Genomic DNA, 21,379 nt, shown 5'->3' with positions numbered 1-21,379 from the left:
ACATCACTGAGTCCCAAAACGTTGTGTAGTCTGTGTATTTTCTGAGAGACACACACAAGTATTTTATCTTGTCTGCCAATATGGCTGTCAAATTAAATCGTTTCCATGGTAACATGGTTTGTGAAATGAGATAAGAAACAGTTGTGTTGAACCTTACCGAGCTGCTTGTCTTATTGAGTTTTCTGCATCAAAAACACTCTCGTGCATCTGTTTTTTATCACTCTCAAGTTGTGATAAGTGTCTGTTCAGTTGCCTTAGGGATTGTTCTTTGCGCCGGAGCTCCATCTTTGCTTCAGAAAGATTCTACAGGAAAATAAAATTAGAAAATAGTGTACCCGGTAGTTCACAATGAAAAGCACACATCTCAACATCTAATAAATATTCTATTTTTATTTTCACAGCATCTGAAAATATTGAAGATGTTGACATACAAATATTACAAAATAACAGAAAAAGAAGTCAATAACTATAAGTGTAATCTACTAATGCAATAGTTCTCAACAAGTGTATTGTTATCGTATTTTTGTAATAAATAACTTACCTTGACAGCTTCGTTAATTGTAACATTTCTTTCTAAATCTTCGGTCGTTAATTCATTTAATCGTAAACTCAATTCTTCAAGCTGACTGCTTTGTTCATTTAATAATTCCTGCGCCTGCTGCTCGCGTTGTAAGGCATTGCTCAATTCTTGACAAATAGTGTCAAAGCGTTCACTGGGAACTGTATGCTGTATCTATAGCACAAAAAAGACAGATAAAATAGATTGAACTCCGAAATTGTCTTGAATTTTATATTTAAACTGAAAATCTGTGAATGTAGCTGTGAAAGATTGAAACTGATCCAGGAACTCTCTCAAAACAATTTTAATTCAGATTTCTTTGTTATTGACCTTTTATAAAATACAAAAGTCAACTTTTGTTACCATCCACAAACGAATAAATTAATATTTAAAGCAAGCAGGCTGTCGGCTGATATAGCTTCGCTGTATAGTCAAAATAGTGTTTTTTACCAAAAATAATCAAAATATTTACAAAAATTAGAGAATATAAGCATTGTCACAAAATGAACAAATTTTACTAAGGTCCACTTAAGGTGTCTTTATATATATAATACCAATTTAAAAGCAATTGGGCTAGCCATTTTAAGGAAAGAAGTCGAAAAATGACAAAAATATTCATCAAAATTTGTAATTGAAGGTAATTGAGATAGGTCCACCCAGGGTACATATATACAAAGTATCAAAGCAAGTGGAGAAAGTTTTCAAGAAAAATAGAAAATGTAAAGCTGACAGGCATTGGGGGACAATAAGTAATATGAACAAGTACTGAGAAATAATTTTAAACTCATAGTTGCTGTCGACATAGGAAGTAAAGTAAGCAAATAATACCAAATAAACGGCAAGGTAAAGACTATGTCAAATTATAGTAAACACGTACTGCATGCGTGACTCGAACCAGCGCATTATGAACAGTTCCGCTGTCAACTAAGTCAGCGGTGGAGCTCAAAATTATGATCAGAAACTGTAGGAAACAGGATATTATGTCAATTTTGTCCACAAGTAACAAAAATATGTAAAAATGTGCAAAATGTTAATAAAACATTTTTGCGTTCGAAGAACATTGTTTTATTTTACCTCATCTCTAATCTTAACAAGCTCTCCTTCAATGTCTTTAGCTTTAATACTATCTGTCTTCAACTCCATGAGTTCTTGATGTAACTGAGAGTTTTCAATTCTCACAGCTCGTCTGTCAACTTCAGCTGTGTGTAACTTCTGTGTAAAGTCCAAGATGTGGTTCTGTAGACTGCTCATAGTTTGCTGCCAAATAAAAAAAATATTATTATAATATGTATAATAATAAGGTTATCACGGGAATACTGCGAAGTATGCACTCAGGCGGTATGGGTATGCATCGACCTCCATTACGCACCGGTCAATACGATACTGCTTTCGTGCAAATTTTGACATATTCTTGTAATTACCTCATATTATTAGAATCAGTAATCACATAAAACAGTTTAGTTATTTTAAGATTCACACATTATAATACTAGATATTTTTTCCAGGAAAGTATAGCAAGACCTATTTTCGTAATAATAATGTCATAATAATAATGTCATGCCCCGACACGAAAGCCATCTTGCGCAATACTGAGTATTAAATACTGTGAAATACTATATTTTTGCTTGGAATTAATTTTTGCTATTTTCACTGAAGTAATGATTCAGTGTAATAAAATCTAACGAATATATTTTCTATATTTTACATTCAAAAATTCCATGCAAAACACTCAAAAAGTCTTTTCAGCAAAAATTAATTCCCGCTAAAATAAAGTATTTTACAGTAGCTTTGGGAAAAACCTCCATAAACTATTATCATTGCCTGAGCACACTTTGTCCAATTTTGTTGTAAACATTTTTTGAAATTCTACTATCAAATGTTATAAAGAAGAATAATGATGACGCAGAAAGTTCCCAGTGTGCAATTATTACAATTATGGTAAAAACTAACCTGTGCTGATGCCAATTCAAGTTTACCAGCCATTGATGAGTGGGCCAGTACTCTATTCAATCCTTGTCCTAATAATCTTACAACAGATCCTTTCTCGCGGAAACCATGTACAGGATATTTCTGTAATGTTGCCGATTCAAACTCTGGTCTCAATTTACTCATCAATCGACTGAAGGCGCTCCGAGCAGCATTTATCACCACTTTGTTATTGCCAGGGTTAGATAAATCTGAAATGAGACAAACTAGATTACAAACAGGTCTAACGGTTGAACACGTACAGGTAGGTAATTATGCAAATTAAACAATTAAATATGCGAAAAATGCAGAAAAAAAACCAAACACTGATTCCTATGACATATTTGTCTATTTGAAGTACAAGTACATGTAGCATGTGAGCAAAAAATGTTTTAGGGGAAATTTTAATACCGTACTACCACCCACTGACCCATTTGTGTTTACATTATTACTCTCTGAGTGTCACCCAAAATTCAGTGCGAATATTTTCACATTTTGTACTAAATTTGTTACTAAATTGCATCGTCGTTTCAGACCATACAGTTGCAGAAGTTGCTTCCAGTTTTTGATCAAAAGGTTTGTCAATTTTTATTAACATTTCATGTAGGCAGAGTAAACTATACAAAATCCTTTTGTAGATGGTGCCGAAAGTTGACAATGCTGCTCATAGGGTTAAACGGGTCACTTATTTGCATGCACTTTTCCATTTTTAATCATTGGTATCTGAGAAAATAATGACAAACTTACCGTCAATAGAAGTCTTATTGACAAGTTCTTGTAAATCTGACACTGAGTCTAAGATATTCCTCAGCAGCTCAGGATTGGTTAACCAGTCAATAGTTTTATTTTCTGTACCTGACTCAGAATGAGATGATTCTAACCCAACACCTGAATATAAATAAATATAAGTATTATGTACATGGTATGAAATCGCAGAAAAATGTATAAATTACAAGTTGTATTACTATATGTTCATACATCAGCTGGGTTCAGCTAAAATGTACAATATATGTAGAGATGTTTGGGGTGAGCTTGAAATTGCTTGGCTGTTAACACTGCAACCATGTCAAGAGTTGAAAGAGTTTATGTCATGAGGATTCTCAGCAGTATACTGAATATGGGTCATCAGAACTGAAGATTATTTTTGTTATACCCCATATTTAAAAGATTACTAACAATCAACCAGTTTGAATGCCACTCACTAACACACTCCATGATTGGTGTTCGATAAAGAGCCATTGCTCGAAACTTCAAGCTGTTTTTATTAATTATTATAGTTATTTAGGACAATCATTACTAAATATTATAATCATTTTTGCTATATGGTTGAGTGAGTCAGTCAGTCTTACCTGTAAACTTTGTCTGCGTGTCTTCCACACCGGTCACACACACAATGGTAGATGTCATATTGCCAGGTAAGTCATAGGATGTAAACAACTGCTTACTACTACGGACAAAATGATTCAACCTAAGAAAAAAAAAAAAAAACGATAAATAAGAATTTATTCATTGGAAGAATAAAGACAACAAATCCCATTTACAGAAAATTATTCAAGTTACCTGACTGCTGAGATTTTGTTACATACACAGAGAACACAAACAACAGAAACGGCCGACAGCTTTAAGCTCTCATTTAATTGGATACCACTCTTCAAATGCACTGCGAAGTGAGCAGCTGATCAGTCACATGGATAGCCGCCCACACAAATCTAAGTCGCAGTTTTCCTGATATTTGGCAGACATGCTGACCATATTACATCAGGGTATAATTCTATGCGTTTCATATTATTTTGTTACTACACCAGTATTAATAGAAAACAAAGTGAGATATATCTTACCTGTTAGCTGCCATGACAGCGATAGCTCCACTACGAAATGTCAGCGCTGGATGACGTCTACGTTGCTCACTTTCTAACGGCTTCTCGTCAGTGCATTCTAATTCCTGAGATAATGTTTCTACGAGTACTCTTGCTTGACGCTTAAAATCGTCACAATGACTAATCTGTTCTTCTAACAGGTTTCTTTGATTGGTTAACGCGGACGCACGATTATAGAGCGGTATAAGAGCACCAATCAATAAGGCACATGTACTGAGTAATGCAGAGTGTTCGTGTTGCAATTGCGATAACATATTACGCATTTCGACACATTCGGATTCAAGGCCTTCTCGTAGCGTACCAGTGTGTCTCAGCTTCTCCCATGCTTGATCAGCAATGACTTGGGTTTTCTGAATATTATAAATATTAGACAGTTAGTTCACAGTGATTGCATGACTTGGGTTTTCTGAATATTATAAATATTAGACAGTTAGTTCACAGTGATTGCATGACTTGGGTTTTCTGAATATTATAAATATTAGACAGTTAGTTCACAGTGATTGCATGACTTGGGTTTTCTGAATATTATAAATATTAGACAGTTAGTTCACAGTGATTGCATGACTTGGGTTTTCTGAATATTATAAATATTAGACAGTTAGTTCAAAGTGATTGCATGACTTGGGTTTTCTGAATATTATAAATATTAGACAGTTAGTTCACAGTGATTGCATGACTTGGGTTTTCTGAATATTATAAATATTAGACAGTTAGTTCACAGTGATTGCATGACTTGGGTTTTCTGAATATTATAAATATTAGACAGTTAGTTCACAGTGATTGCATGACTTGGGTTTTCTGAATATTATAAATATTAGACAGTTAGTTCACAGTGATTGCATGACTTGGGTTTTCTGAATATTATAAATATTAGACAGTTAGTTCACAGTGATTGCATGACTTGGGTTTTCTGAATATTATAAATATTAGACAGTTAGTTCACAGTGATTGCATGACTTGGGTTTTCTGAATATTATAAATATTAGACAGTTAGTTCACAGTGATTGCATGACTTGGGTTTTCTGAATATTATAAATATTAGACAGTTAGTTCACAGTGATTGCATGACTTGGGTTTTCTGAATATTATAAATATTAGACAGTTAGTTCACAGTGATTGCATGACTTGGGTTTTCTGAATATTATAAATATTAGACAGTTCACAGTGATTGCATGACTTGGGTTTTCTGAATATTATAAATATTAGACAGTTAGTTCACAGTGATTGCATGACTTGGGTTTTCTGAATATTATAAATATTAGACAGTTAGTTCAAAGTGATTGCATGACTTGGGTTTTCTGAATATTATAAATATTAGACAGTTAGTTCACAGTGATTGCATGACTTGGGTTTTCTGAATATTATAAATATTAGACAGTTAGTTCACAGTGATTGCATGACTTGGGTTTTCTGAATATTATAAATATTAGACAGTTAGTTCACAGTGATTGCATGACTTGGGTTTTCTGAATATTATAAATATTAGACAGTTAGTTCAAAGTGATTGCATGACTTGGGTTTTCTGAATATTATAAATATTAGACAGTTAGTTCACAGTGATTGCATGACTTGGGTTTTCTGAATATTATAAATATTAGACAGTTAGTTCACAGTGATTGCATGACTTGGGTTTTCTGAATATTATAAATATTAGACAGTTAGTTCACAGTGATTGCATGACTTGGGTTTTCTGAATATTATAAATATTAGACAGTTAGTTCACAGTGATTGCATGACCGAAGCTAAAAGTAATGAAATTATTTTCAGACAGTACTATTGTCCCCAATAACTGATATTTCCTGAATTCATTTTGTTCAAAATCAAATAAAACGTGTGCACTTGTTTTAAGTTCACAATAAGCACTTGAAATCATTATTTTTGTACAAATTGTTCTGTTTTTCAAAACTATTTTGTCATTCAAAATTTGCTTCTTTTTGCTAAAATTCTGACACTTTTTTGGGCCTAAATGTTGGTTTTATGAAAGAAAGAAAACAAATATAAATTCCTGATCCAAATATATGACAGGTGTCTTACCTTGGATCGTGTATGTACTTCTGCTAACAGTTTACTATAATGCTCTTCTAACTGAGCTTTTTCTTCCAACCACTTCTCTTCTCTTTCTCTGCTAACTTTAGTGATTTTTTCAATACTTTCTTCATGATTCATTTGAAGCTGTTTTGCTGAGTCATCTTTACTTCTGATTATTTGCTCTAAGTGATGTAACTACCAAATAAAACATAATTCAAATGATTTCATTGTTTACAAATTCTTTTATGTGCATGAAAGTATTGTAACATTTGCAACCCAAATGTTCAGAAAACAGACAGTGGAGTTAAGTGTAGTGAAAGTTTGTTTGTTCATAATATGAAGTACTAGTAATAGTAATGATCCTTTATGATATATATAAAAAAAAAAAAGAGTATTAAAACACCCTACTGAATAAAAGCTGAATGAGAAATTACAAACATATATTCTTTGAATAATGACACTACTAAGGAATGATCTCAAATTCAAACACCTGGGTTAACCCAGCCTGCCCTTTCCAGCCCTATTCAGACCTACTAGACATACAATATGCAAATTAGTAGTAGGTTTGAGCCTAACCTCCAGATTAACTGCCCATTAACGCCCCTACTGAAAACAAACAACAGAGAACAAAAAAGACAGACCTAGGGAAACCTAGGTTTTTTTTACAATATTGTTTCAGCCTGGTTTCAGTAGGAAAAAAAATAAGATGCATACTATGGAGCCCAATGTTCATACTGAGTGCTATATTTTGCAGTGTTAAGAATTCCAGCAGCGATTTGTTTTCTTTGCAAGTCATGTAAATGCTAATGAAAAACAAACTTGCATTTGTTTCACAAATCTATTTACATCATGTCATTTATAAGTGTGATGAAAATTATATTTATTTATTTCTGTGATTGGTAATAATAATTAGTTTCCCACAACCTACATTTTGGTACAAGTCAATACAATTGTTATTGTGAATAATTAGTCAATTTATCTGGAATTAATTATGTCGATGGTTTGTTATATTTTGTCATTAAATTTGAATTGTGATATATATATTGTGATATATATGGTGAATTAATGTTTTAAACTGAACAGGGAAAAAATGCAATAGAATTTTAATGAGCAGCTTCGCAGGATAAATTACTTATGTTATATATATATTTGGCATAGTTAGTAAAACACGTTTATTCATGGAGCGAACTGGTACATTTTGTCTGCAACAAGTACAGTCAGTTTTGTGCCCATGTCATAAATTCATAGAACACATTTTTTGGTTAAGTTTGTAAAGTCTGTGAGAGCGAGTTATCAAAATATAATGAAAGTATTAAATCAATAATGGCATCATTATTTTCTGCGAAGGCATCTCAAAACCCGGGTCTCAAAACCACAGTCCCTCTATCACTGCGTCAAAACTAAAGTCGGCGCTAACATTACGACCACCGTAACATTGTCAGCTGACGGCATTGCCAGGAAATTGCGGGTATTTACCGCTGCCGATATCTTACGTTTCTGTGACATGCACACATTTCGAACCCCCGGTTAATTAAAAATAAACAATTATTTTAGAAAGTACGTCGATGCACAGTGCCTTGAGGGACTGTGGTCGAAGTAGGCAGCGAGGTGTTGTTTTTAAACACCGCGGAAAATCAAGCACTCAACACAGTCATCCTGGTTACCTCAATCAGAATTTCACCTTGTCACCCAGCATGCATCGATCGCGATATCGCAACGTGCATTGTGTCGCCATGGGCGACGGTCTTCGGTACAAGACACTCTATGAATAAGGTCAGGGTTCGTTTTTTTATAAGCAGTCTCGTCTGCAGATGAATCGCTTACAGAAGTTCTCAGCGCGAGTCTATTTAATTTAATTTTCTGTTTTGATACTTCGTGTCACTGGCAATTGAATAGAAAAAACTGCAAATAATCGATGTGCAGCAAATCTGAATAAATTTCCATTGGTACGCTGCATTTGTTTTTCCAGATTTTGCGATGCCGCACTCCTGAAAAAGCTGTTTGAAAATTGAACGCGCAACAGTAGTAATGGATTGAACACTGTAGCGCGAGTCTCAAGTGCAACTTTGTATCAAAAAATGTTCGTCTTCTGATGCATATCAATTGTCCAGCCCAATGAAAAGTCTGATTCACGTCCTCTGCTCAATTTGCAACTCGAGCGTAACAGTTTAACAAAACAAAACAATTTATTCAGCATGCTGTTCACCGGTATATGAAAGAGTGTAACGGTAAAATGACTACTGCACATCAATAAATCGACACATTTTGGAGACAACTATCTAGTCTTCAAAAAAGCAATGTAAACACTGTCAATCCTAAAAATAAACAACAGCTTGAATGAGGTGTGAATGAGATCGGTTCGAACCACAGTTTTTATGCAAATCCGTGCGGTCGTCCTGAACCGCACTGTCTATTGTTCAAACTTCCAAACCGCGAAACTGGGTTTTGTTCAGGCGGTTTAGGGCGGTTGGGGTTTTCGTAGGTTTGACCTACATGTTTGAATATGAGATCATCCCTAAATACTAGTAATTTTGATTCGGTATGGCTATTCTACTTTCCTGAATGTTACAACTAATAAGTTAAGATGGACCCATTAGTGTCAAAAAACAATCCTAGGCAACTTTAGACTTCTGATCCAGCCAATATCTGTAGGATATTCAACCAATTAATAGAGCACTTCAGTCTCTAAATTATAGAATCTCATGTTCATTACCTGTTCTTGTGTTCTGTTCATTGATGTCATCATAGATGATACTTGCTCCTGTACAGTTGTACTCAGATCATCCCATGTGAACTTACTGACTGATGGCTCAGATTTATCAAACACAACACGACCAGCAATGATTCTTTGGTAAAGGCCATGCAGGAATATGCGCTTGTTCTGAGGAAAAAATTAATGTATCTTATTGTGTAACCAAAGGAATGTAACAAAAAATGTGCCAATTTTAATCAGTGCCTTTAAGGTCACGGTTGTTATTTCCATTATAGAAGGCATACTTTATTTCAAAATGCCAATAGAAAAGTTAATATAGTATGAATGTTCTGACAACTATGATTGCTATAAATATAAAAAATTTGATGTGCCTTATGTCTGTTAAAGGGCGGTAGTCGTCGCGCCACGCATGCACGATATATATGGGTCTCATATAAACAAAGATGGTGACTTTGGCTGTTGCGCAGATCAATGAGTACAAACTGAGACGTTACCAAGCTTTAATTAGGTATTTTTAGGTGATTGGAAGGTATCGAAGGAGTCATAGGCGGTAATTAGTGCAAGTCGAGCCAAGGTAAAACCTCATACTTGTGATTTCCATTAGAACAGCGCATTGAATTATGGGAAAACCAATGTTTATCAACACAAATATCACACATGCGCGGCGCAACGACTACCGCGCTTTGAGTATTGCTTATCCGTGGTGAAGCATAGCAAGTTTATGTTACAGGTATTCCAGTATATATTGAACACTTGTACATATATATTCATAATGCCATACATTTCTGCAATTTCTGACCTTTGTTGACTTACCTCTTCATCATTTCTCTGGTACTTCACTATTCGAGACATTTCTTCATTCAACTCCTGCACTTTATTTTTGTTTTTCTCACTGCTATTCTTTGCTCGCTGTAAATCCACTTTAAGTGCCGCAACCTTGGTTTCACTTTCTGAGAATTCACTTCTTACACGCTCCAATTCCTTGTTAGTTGTGTTTAGTCTCTTCTGTACTTGCTGCGTAATACAAGACATACTTTTGGTATTTTTAGTAAAAAATTATATCGACAGTTTATAAAAAAACTATCAGCCCAATTGCTGATAATGCCTGATGATTATATTACAATCTAAATTTGTAAATCAACTGATATGTCTTGAGCAACAGGGTAGTTTATTTCGTCCATGTAAATTAACACTGACTTTTGTGGTACCGACTGAAAACACATGGTGTGCAAGAAAGTTCAGGCGAGTACATGTACTTGCATTTTGTGATTTGCTAGAACAGAAATTTCTTTCTAGCTTAATAATTTACAAATACACCTGGTTATTTTCACCACATGACAACCACAGCCAGTAAAACAAAGGTCACAAAACAGTGCTTTGGGATAGTTGTTGAGTCTTTCCTGAACAGTGTAAGAATGTTACCCCTCCATGTGCAACATATAACAATTTGGTTGTTCAGGATTGTCTCATAGCTGAGTTTGTGCTGTTTTCACCGACTCTACGACTGCAGATCACAGAACCCATAGAAATAGAAATACATGGTACAGAGGTGCACAACTTAGCAACATAGAACGTTCTGTGATGTAGCTCCGCCCCTGAGAATTATCATAGTATATGACCTTAACGATATATCAGTATTTATTCATTTAGTAAATGTATATTAAAGTTTACATGAATTACGAACTATTAGTTATTCCTATTAGTTATCAAAATTAAAATATATAGTTTTGTTCATAGTACCATAATTGGAACATAAACATAATGTCAGAGATATGAATCCAGAAGCTGATGTTTGATAATGATGATTTTTTTAACAGTAATATGTTTGACATTCAGCTATCTGATCGTCAAACAAGTACGAGTCCATATTGACGGTTATTGCTCTAGAACAGCAATAATTAAAACAAAATGACCACCAGTCGGCCATTTTGAATACATGTACATCTGTATATCTATGATGAATAATGAATATATAAAATTTTGAACAAAATCAGTAAAAGCATGTCAGAGATTTGGCACGAGAACTGCATTCATTAAAACAAAATGGCCGCCAGTCAGCCATTTTAAATCTGATCTGTGAAATAAAATGACGTGCATCAAGGTCCCATAATTTCCAATGTATATACCAAGTTTGAACAAAATGCATCTGTAAACAGCCGAGAAATGCTTAATTTTGAAGATTTTTTAGTACAAAAATGGTCGCCATTCGGCCATCTTGAATCAGATCGAGAAACAAATTAATGTGCACATGTTTGAATGTAATCTGTCCACGGACGCATACACACACAGAATAAAGTATGTAGAAATATGACATATGGCCTGTTTAAATGAAGTATAGCAGGCACACTGACAAGTAGCACAATGACATATAACAACTTACCTCTACTGTTTTATTTCTTGACCACGTCATTTCTTTATAAGAATCGCATTCAGCCGTTAATTTCTCACAAAGAGTCTTCATCTTGCTTAACTGAAAAATATTAAATAATTTATCACAATATGAGCATTGTCTATTTTGTTTTCAATATTAACATAAAAACTATCCCATAAAAACGTGATCCCTAATACCCGGTTAATTCAAGCACCCAGTTCATTTTAAAACAAGCAGCCTATCGGCTGAGATAGCTTCGCTGTTAGCAATGCACATTTCAATTAAAGAACTGAAGACATCATTAGAAAATGAACAATATGTATAGTATCAAAGTAATCGGACTTGCAGTTTTTAACAAGAAGTCGAAAATATCACTTTCTACCAAAAAGTACAAAAATATTCACCAAAATTAGAGAATTGAAGATATCATCACAAAATGAACAAATCTGAGAAAGGTCTACATGTAGTATCTATAAATGTAATATCAAAGCAATTGAATTTTTGTTTTTTAACAAGAAGTCGAAAATATCACTTTTTACCAAAAATGACAAAAATATTCACCAAAATTAGAGAATTGAAGATATCATCACAAAATGAACAAATCTGAGAAAGGTCTACATGTAGTATCTATATATGTAATATCAAAGCAATCGGACTTACAGTTTTAACAAGAAGTCGAAAATATCACTTTTTACAAAAAATTACAAAAATATTCACCAAAATTTAATAGAGAATTGAAGATATCATTACAAAATGAACAAATCTGAGTAAGGTCCACATGTAGTACCTATATATGTAATATCAAAGCAATTGCACTTGCGGTTTTTAACAAGAAGTCGAAAATATCACTTTTTACCAAAAATGACAAAAATATTCACCCAAATTAGAGAATTGAAGATATCAACATGAAATGAACAAACCTACGAGAGGTCTCCCCAAGGTACATATACACCAAGTATCAAAGCATTCAGGCTTGTAGTTTTCAAGAAGAAGTCGAAAAAGTAAAACATTGACACGGACGCCGGACGCCGGACGCCGCCGGACAATCACTCATATGGTAAGCTCCGCTCGACAAAGTCGACAGCGGAGCTAAAAACTAATTATTAAATGAATCATTAATTTGTGGCCTTCAAAGATTTAAATTTGCATCCTTTTACTTCACACACACTTGCATTTGTAAACTGAATCATCAAAATGTTATTTATTTTTACCATAGAAACACTACCGTGCATAGACTACTAATAGAACAAATCTGGTACTACAAGATTAAGTAGTTTCAAACATAATGTAGGCAATTTTTAACGCGGACGCAAGTTATTTACATACACATAACTCCTGTACGCAAGTGCCGAGGGACTTTGCAACATCCTCATCCTTCTTAGAGGATCCAGTGACCGTTGTAGATGCAATAAAGTTGAATACCCAACTACGTGACTATGTGACAGTTAATTAAAACACCGGGTGCGGGAGTTAGGTGTATGTAAATATCTTGCGCTCGCTGTAATAATTAATATTCAGTACTTTTAATGTAAGTTGTTTGTGACTTTATTTTAGTAGAGTATTTTTCTTTTTCTTTTTATCTATATATTCTCATTTTGTACATTCTATTGTGCCTGTAAATGGCGCTTGTGTTTGTACGCGATCCTTGAAATAAATAAATAAATAAATAAAAATAAATTAATTAATTTATGATTCAAAGTTGGAAAGTCAACTGATAATAATTTCCAAACTTTGCAACTTTCGGCAACATCAGCTGAAATGATTGCGGCATGATATAATTGACTTACTTCAGTAGAAGTAGCATCAAGTCTATTCTGGTAATCCATCAACGTGTGCCTCAAGGTCTCCAATACAAGAGATGGAGTCAAAGGTTTATCTTTATGAGCTTTTCTAACTGCGGTGGCGCTCTTCTTTTTCCCATCCACTTGAAAGTTATGCAGCAAGAGTTCTAACTCTCGCATACTGCCACCGTAAGTTTCTTCTAAGTACACCTGTCGTTTCTTAGCCTGGTGATTGAAATGCACAATAGAAAGAAAGGAAGTGAGAATGCCACGCATTCTATGTACCTGTTCAATGACAGGTGGGCGGGGCATATAATAAAACAACATGTTTTTCTCCTGGTATCTACGTTACCATGGTGATGATTGGCCTTGACAAACCATCTTCAGATTGTCTTGTAATTATTGTTCTTTTCAACGTATACTTAAATGCCAACACTAGTACCGTTGATATGGGAAATAATTTACTGTGTCATGGTGATGAAAGTTGGCAGCGATCCAAAAGTTTTTTAGTAGCTTCCCCTGTGACAAATACAACTGAGGAATTTACTGTTCTATAGATATTTTTACACAAAACGATCATCCTGCAACATTGAAAGTCAAATTATGCAAAATAAATTATGCATAAAAAAGGAAAACTGGGGGAATAATATAAATGAATAAAACATTGATTTTCACAAATGTTATTTATTTACAAATAGTAGAATTAAGTAAACATTCAATGTTGGTGTTAAAAGTGTCTGGTTAATCGATATTAACCTGCACTAGCTAAACTGAATTCTTATTAACCCTTTCTCATGAATCATGGCAAAAAGACCCTAAAAATGGTATTTTTTATGATGGAATCAATCAGTTCGATCTCAGATTTGTTTTCAATTTGATGCAAATATTTTATGTTGTTTAAATCTTGGACCAGGTAGACAAAATGTAAGAAAAAACGGTTATATAAGATTATTATGCTAAAACAAAGTTCAACTTTAGCATTTTCGAGTTACTTTAAATTGGGGATGAAAATATTACATAATATTTGTTTAGTTTGTGTCCAGCACATGTGTTCATAATATATACATTATTTTTAGTAATTTTATTGTGGCTGATAACTTAGGTTGTACAACATTTCTGCTGGGTCACATTTGTATAAAACCATGGAAAATGTGACTAACTATTGCTATTGTGTTTATAGCATTTGTATAAAACCATGGGAAATGTGACTAACTATTGCTATTGTGTTTATAGCATTTGTATAAAACTATGGGAAATGTGACTAACTATTGCTATTGTGTTTATAGCATTTGTGGATACAATTTATGGTAAAGGAGGAACAGCATACATACATACATACATTATATGGAGTCTGACAGTAATGTTATATTCTCCAAAAATTCTTTCAAATCATGTTGTTGTTTTTTAAGACAGTGTTGGCTTAAGAATTATTTGAGTTACTTGTGGCAGACTTTCACATATTTTTTTTCTACATACTCACTTATGACAGGGACCATCCTTATACATTTTTTTACACACTCACACAAGTTACTTGTGGCAGACTTTCACATATTTTTTTCTACATACTCACATATGACAGGGACCATCTCATCTTTTTTTACACACTTACACGCTCACACAAGTTACTTGTGGCAGACTTTCACACATTTTTTTTCTACATACTCACTTATGACAGGGACCATCCTTATACATTTTTTTACACACACACAAGTTACTTGTGGCAGAGACTTTCACATATTTTTTTTCTACATACTCACTTATGACAGGGACCATCTCGTACATTTTATTACACACTCACACAAGTTACTTGTGGCAGAGACTTTCACATATTTTTTTTCTACATACTCACTTATGACAGGGACATCTCGTACATTTTTTTACACACTCACACAAGTTACTTGTGGCAGAGACTTTCACATATTTTTTTCTACATACTCACTTATGACAGGGACCATCTTGTACATTTTTTTACACACTCACACAAGTTACTTGTGGCAGGGATTTCCACAATTTTTTTCTACATACGCACATATGACAGGGACCATCTCGTACATTTTTACACACTTACACGCTCACACAAGTTACTTGTGGCAGACTTTCACATATTTTTTCTACATACTCACATATGACAGGGACCATCTCATCTTTTTTTACACACTCACACAAGTTACTTGTGGCAGACTTTCACATATTTTTTTTCTACAAACTCACATATGACAGGAACCACACACTCACTCAAGTTACATGTAGCAGGGACCGTCACATATATTTCCTAAACACTCACAGAAACTTCACATATTTTTGTTACATTCACATATACCGGTAATACTAGTACATTTCCTACACACTCACACAAGCTACACAAGGCCGGAAGGGACATTCACATCTTTGTGTTACATACTCACATGTGGCAGGGACCTTCACACAATGATGTTATACAGATATGGCAGGGACACTCATATACATTTCCTACACTCACACGTGGCAGGGACTTGTTCACATATTTGTTACACTCTAATATGGCATCCTTTCACATGGATTTTCTACACATAATCTTCACATCTATTTACACATGAAACACATATATTTGGTAAGTGAGCCTCCACATGTCTTCTATTCACTAATATACAATGATTATTGGGACACTTGATCCAAATTACCAATCAATATAAAAATTGAAAAAGTTGTTAAATAATTGTCAAATTAGTAACATAAACATATGCATGAGTTGTTATTAGATATAGGGAAAAATATATAGTTTAGTTATATTTTGCAAAATATGCATCAATATCAATGACATTAATGTTGTTTGTAAGGGACTCATAAAGGGTAACCATAACAACTATTGTATATATTAAAAGTTTCACCACTATGGATAACTTTCAAGAATGGGGGAGGGGGGTAAATATTCAATGTATATTATTAGTCACTATTCCAGTTGACAACATTCCCCCTCTCTAGTAACTGTTGTTTGTAAACAGTGTAACTATGACGATGAAAAATGAATATGTTTCATGGTAGGTATAGGTACTGACCTCATTCTGAGTGTCACCATTTTGAGTGATAGCTGTGAGAGGGTTGGCAGAGGAAGTTGGCCGGAGGAGGGTGGGCAGGGGAGAGTGGGCAAATGAGGTTCAATGGTCACTTGTCACATTGTACACAGATAGGTAACAATGGATAACCTGAGTTGAATTTTAAAAAGATGTTTTTACAAGTTACCGGTATGTGGAGCAGATAGTACCCCATCTAATCAACTGACATTCATGACTTGAAGTCTGCATATCAGAGTTTGTCTCACATTTATTTGTCAGTCACTTGTTTGTAAATTCCCTTTACAATTTATAAATATTTGTTGACTTAGATGTTATTTTTCAATGATTTTAAATATCCATACTCAATTTTTCATCTGATTAGATTAATAATTGCAAATATTCATTTATGTTCATGATTCCCATTAAGATTGGATGCAAAAATACTGTCATGGTCTAAATTTAAGTGTGAAATGGCAAGTAATTGTAATATGCTAAAACCCCCCCTCCATTACAAATGCTATAACCCAGCAAAAGTATTTTATTGATAGGCTATATGGCTATATCATTTGTAAATAGGGGTGTTAGGCTGTCTTTAGTATTCAAATTTATCCATAACAATAACAAACTGATCCAGTAACTTGTAGTTATCTGGAAGCGATTCACTAAATTCGCTTTGTAGGCCAGGAATCTTGCCACACTCTCTTATTTGCGGTATGCGGTCAGTATCAAGCACTCCCATGGAGGTGAATTCATGAATTCGTGGCGAGGCACAGTCTGGGATGGTTGAACTAATACCAGACTCTGGCGGTGAGTGCACGTCTGAACGCAGTTTCACAAACCCAGCGATATCGGTGTAATGTGGAAGTTCATCCACTTGTTCGTGTGGCGGGACCTCGTCTATCAGATCGGAGGATGGATCTAATAGATTAAATTTGGTAAACACCTTGTTTAACTCATCCTTCAGTTCATTAAAATTCTTCTGATGTAATTCTAACTGCTTGGACAGATTGGAGATCATCGATGACTTGTCGTCTATTTCATGTGTCAGTTGTTTCTTCACAGTTTCATATTCTTTGCTCACTCTATAAAAAAAATTGAGAAGGAAAAAAAAATCAGTTTCCTTTAAATAAGTTTTAATTTAGCTTGAAGAGTTTAAAACCACAAGAAAGTTTACGACATGGACGACTAGAACAATGACAGACATCTATCTACTTAGCTGACTCTATACTTACTTGTCGAGTTGAGCTTTGAGATTCTTCGCATTTTTCCTTTCCTCTTCGTATAATGATTCTAACTCTCTCAATTGAGAATTCAACAAATCGGCATTGACTGTTGATTCACTACGAGCTGACTTTTCGACTTCCAACGCCCCTTCCAGATCTCTCACCCTCAGCTAACAAATAAAAAATAAAAAAAGTTTGAGAACAAGTATAAACTCAAATTACTCTTGTTCAGATTGTTTCCTGTTTTTATTTAGGAAAAAAGCAATGTTTATTTTAATATCAATTTGCTTACTGTCAACAATTATATGATTTTCATTTCTAACCATGTATCAATTCTCAATTCAAATATTCTCTCAATACTTCTTTTAACTATGCAATTTGCAGGAATTTATAGTTCTCCAATTGTATAGCTTCCTTTGCTATCCACTTCACACCTTCATTATGCAGACCGATAAGGCAGTATTCAAAAAGACTGACCTCTAGACCTACACCCATGAATCCAGTATACAACAAGTTTCAGCCAGTATCGATAGTTACAGCCAGTATTGATAGTACGTACCTGTACAATTTCAGAGTTGAACTTTGATTCTAAGTGAGCAGCTCGCTCAGCTTCAATATTTTCTTCTAAACTCTTGATTCTATTGACCGCAACCTTAAGGAAATAACAACAAATTAATACTCAATAAAATAAGAACATAAGATTGTCAAAATAAAAAACATTTGATAAACATATTTATGACATTTTACAGAATAGGAATAAAAAGAATACAAATATTTATTTAAATTTTATATTTGTTAAAAAAAAAGGGTAGCCATTGAACCTCTTTAGGTATGAACCTGTATCATTTCAAAATACACAAAATGTAGATCTGACAAAATAAAAACGAGCAAAATTTCAAAAAAATAAAGACAATTCTGATCGTCAATAATTTACCTCTAAATCTTTTTTAAGTCTATCTTCTTTCTCAGCGGCATACTCCAAATCACCGAGTTGTCGTCTGACTGTTTCTGATTGAGTGTTCCTTTCCATTTCCAGAGAGGAAATTTTCTGTTCTGCGTCATCAGTTTCACTGAAATATAAAAGCCAAGATATTTATTTTTATTATTTACATAAATTGATGGTCCTGTTTTTCAGGGAAAGAGGGTGTTCTCACTGTGGCAAGTTTCAAAGATGAAGTAGTACAACTCACCCATCTTTTTCTTGAATGACGATTTCAAGTCGGTCTTTCTCAGCCTGAAGATAATCTTGTTCTGCGTAGCATTTGGCAATAACAGCGTCCTGTAAACAAAATTTACATTATCACAGAGAAATAACAAAAATACAGTCTTGCTTCAAAGTATCATGTAAGTTTTCTTTTGACTATCACCCAAAACAAATTCATTTGAGTAAACTATCAAAACAAACTAGTAGCGGAAGCTATTTAATTATCAGTTTGTATGAAACAAACGATGACTATACATGCGATGGTAATAATGTAACTCATCCCAAAATCAGCTTTAAAGCGTTAGTGATTGTGTCATACTTTTTCATCAATTATTTTCCTGAGTTTATGAGCTTCGTCCGAGGTTGATGTCATGTTTCTTTCCAGTTTCCTCTGTAAGTCCTCAACTTCATCGCATAATACTGCTACTCTCTCTGTACAATAAAGTTGAATATATTTGTAAATAACAAATTGAAACAACATTTATCTTTCCACAAAAAAAATCAGAAAATGGAAACCCTTGACTCATTGATCAGGAATTTTTTTCAGCTTTTGAGGAAAGCTTAATGAAGATTAATTATAATTGAAAATTATTTTGACAGACGAGCAAAGCCAAAAGTAATTGGAAATTAGGGACACAAAAAAGTCAGCAAAGTGGAGTGAAATAATCAATACATGACGTTTAATAAATGATGATTTTTTTGTCACTAAGAATCAATGATAATTGGGGTAAAGAAATAGATCTATACCGGAGCTGTTGCCAGGTTATTTTTAAAAGTACTCATTGGTAAATATTAGTTATAGTTTATAAATTTACACTTCATACTGATTTATTATCTGAGGGTTTGTATTTTGAACCTAATCATGTTTTACTTCCGTGATTATGTCAATTGTAATTCCTATACAGGTAGAAGTAAACAAATTACAGCCAGTGATCAACATACCACAGGTGATATTTCAATTGTATATGTTTGGAACACGGATTACACAAACCATTCCACCTGCATTTTGAGTAAAAAATCTCCCACAATGCTTTTAGCTTGACACAAGTCACATGGTTATTTTAAACCAATTATGACACAGCTCTAAAGAATACATAGAACCAGTGTCCAAAAAGTGATTAATTATATTAATTATATGGATCTACAGCATAAACTTACTCCTTGATACATGTAATGTGCACATTATGTTTGTGAGAAAAGAAAATCTCCAACTTTTTTCCTTGCCGAATTTATACATAAACTTAATGACCAAGGCGAATTAAATAAATGTTATAGTCCTTAATAAATAATAAAACTTTCCCAAAAATTTATGAATTTTTTCATAATTATTCTGGACACTGTTATAGATTTTATACAAATAAGAAGCAACATTTTTAACAAATGGAAAACCGAATTAATACCTTTATTAGCTGCAATGACAGAGTTTAAATCCATCTCTCTGTCCGCAGCTAGTCTCTGTTCCTGACTCACATTCTTTTTAGCAAGTGTGAGTTCATATTCCAGTGTTTGTTTGATGGCTTCTCCTTTCTCCACCTGTGACCGTAACTTAGCAACTTGACTCTGTAACTTACTTGTCTAGAAGAAATACAGAATACACTGATTTTAACAACAGAAAAAATTTGCACATATAAACTGCAAAGTACAAAACAGTAAATACTACACCAACATTGTTGTAGGAATTGTTATGGCATTCAAAGTAGTAAACAAATGTTTGTACTATAGGATGTCTGCTACAAGTAAAAAGTCTAATTATATATTCTTTATTATTTTTTTCACTCATAATTTATTTATTTACTAAATATATTATGCAACGGAAACATTACTTACAATAAAAAAGTCAATTACTTTATTTATATTTAACATTCAAAAACTGTAAACATTTTTAATAATAGCTGATACTGCAGTATTATTTTTCATTTACATAAACTTTCACTTGAAATTTATTTTTTGTTATTTTTGCTGATGGGGTTAAAAAAAGGGATTTGCATTTAATTTGATGACAAATTAGTGAAATTAAATTTAATATGCAAAACACAAGTTTATAGTTAAAATACTAATATTAAATCATAGACCTCTGAAAAATTTCTTTCCTTTAATTAGAGAATTACATGCCTATACTTTGTACATTATGCGTGTTGACAAATTTAGTCAAGTACAAGTCAATGACTTGACCTCAAATACCGGGCAAGTAAATACCTTGAACAGACAATGGATGGCCATGGATAAGAAGATTACCATACACAAGGTATACAGAAACAAACATTGTTAAAAAAAACAGGAATCCGAGTAAGATTTCTTTGAGTATAATAAACAGTAGTAGTATTAGAATCACAACTGAATACTATGATGCACATCTGTATTTTAGTTCACAGCAGAAGCTTGAGATCAAGCGAAACATTTTTTGGAAATTGTATTTAAAAGGTAATGTACCGAATTATCCTTAATAGTACACGATGCACTACTATGCCACTTGTTTCATTAATTGAAACATATGCACCGCTGGACATTGACAAAAGTGGAGCAACTGTCTTTGTTCGAACGATGGACGGAACGATGCACATCATACATACAAATATATTATACTATACACATGAAAGTCCCGTCTTAACTATCGCAAAGACACACA

At 33.6% G+C, this 21,379-nt stretch overlaps 1 protein-coding gene across 3 annotated transcripts in view; it reads right to left on the bottom strand.

Moving 5' to 3' along the window:
- Positions 1 to 21,379, bottom strand: part of LOC100377810 (coiled-coil domain-containing protein 171-like) — a 47,162-nt gene that overhangs the window by 10,746 nt on the left and 15,037 nt on the right. For all 3 annotated transcript variants that reach the window (XM_085507094.1, XM_085507096.1, XM_085507095.1), the window contains exons 5-23: positions 20,154 to 20,328; positions 19,073 to 19,185; positions 18,740 to 18,828; positions 18,484 to 18,619; positions 18,109 to 18,201; positions 17,559 to 17,719; positions 17,270 to 17,408; positions 13,301 to 13,519; positions 11,523 to 11,612; positions 9,956 to 10,156; positions 9,143 to 9,310; positions 6,436 to 6,624; positions 4,363 to 4,751; positions 3,874 to 3,992; positions 3,272 to 3,412; positions 2,510 to 2,736; positions 1,634 to 1,816; positions 542 to 733; positions 158 to 303 (exon numbers count right to left, since the gene is read on the bottom strand). In XM_085507094.1, coding sequence (XP_085363220.1) covers positions 158 to 303; positions 542 to 733; positions 1,634 to 1,816; positions 2,510 to 2,736; positions 3,272 to 3,412; positions 3,874 to 3,992; positions 4,363 to 4,751; positions 6,436 to 6,624; positions 9,143 to 9,310; positions 9,956 to 10,156; positions 11,523 to 11,612; positions 13,301 to 13,519; positions 17,270 to 17,408; positions 17,559 to 17,719; positions 18,109 to 18,201; positions 18,484 to 18,619; positions 18,740 to 18,828; positions 19,073 to 19,185; positions 20,154 to 20,328 — 3,170 coding nt within the window. The remainder of the gene's footprint in view (positions 1 to 157; positions 304 to 541; positions 734 to 1,633; positions 1,817 to 2,509; positions 2,737 to 3,271; positions 3,413 to 3,873; positions 3,993 to 4,362; positions 4,752 to 6,435; positions 6,625 to 9,142; positions 9,311 to 9,955; positions 10,157 to 11,522; positions 11,613 to 13,300; positions 13,520 to 17,269; positions 17,409 to 17,558; positions 17,720 to 18,108; positions 18,202 to 18,483; positions 18,620 to 18,739; positions 18,829 to 19,072; positions 19,186 to 20,153; positions 20,329 to 21,379) is intronic.

Source organism: Saccoglossus kowalevskii, chromosome 13 (genome assembly GCF_978046115.1).
Source record: "Saccoglossus kowalevskii chromosome 13, keSacKowa6.1, whole genome shotgun sequence".
Lineage (NCBI taxonomy): Eukaryota > Metazoa > Hemichordata > Enteropneusta > Harrimaniidae > Saccoglossus > Saccoglossus kowalevskii.
This window is presented reverse-complemented; position numbering and strand designations above follow the sequence as displayed.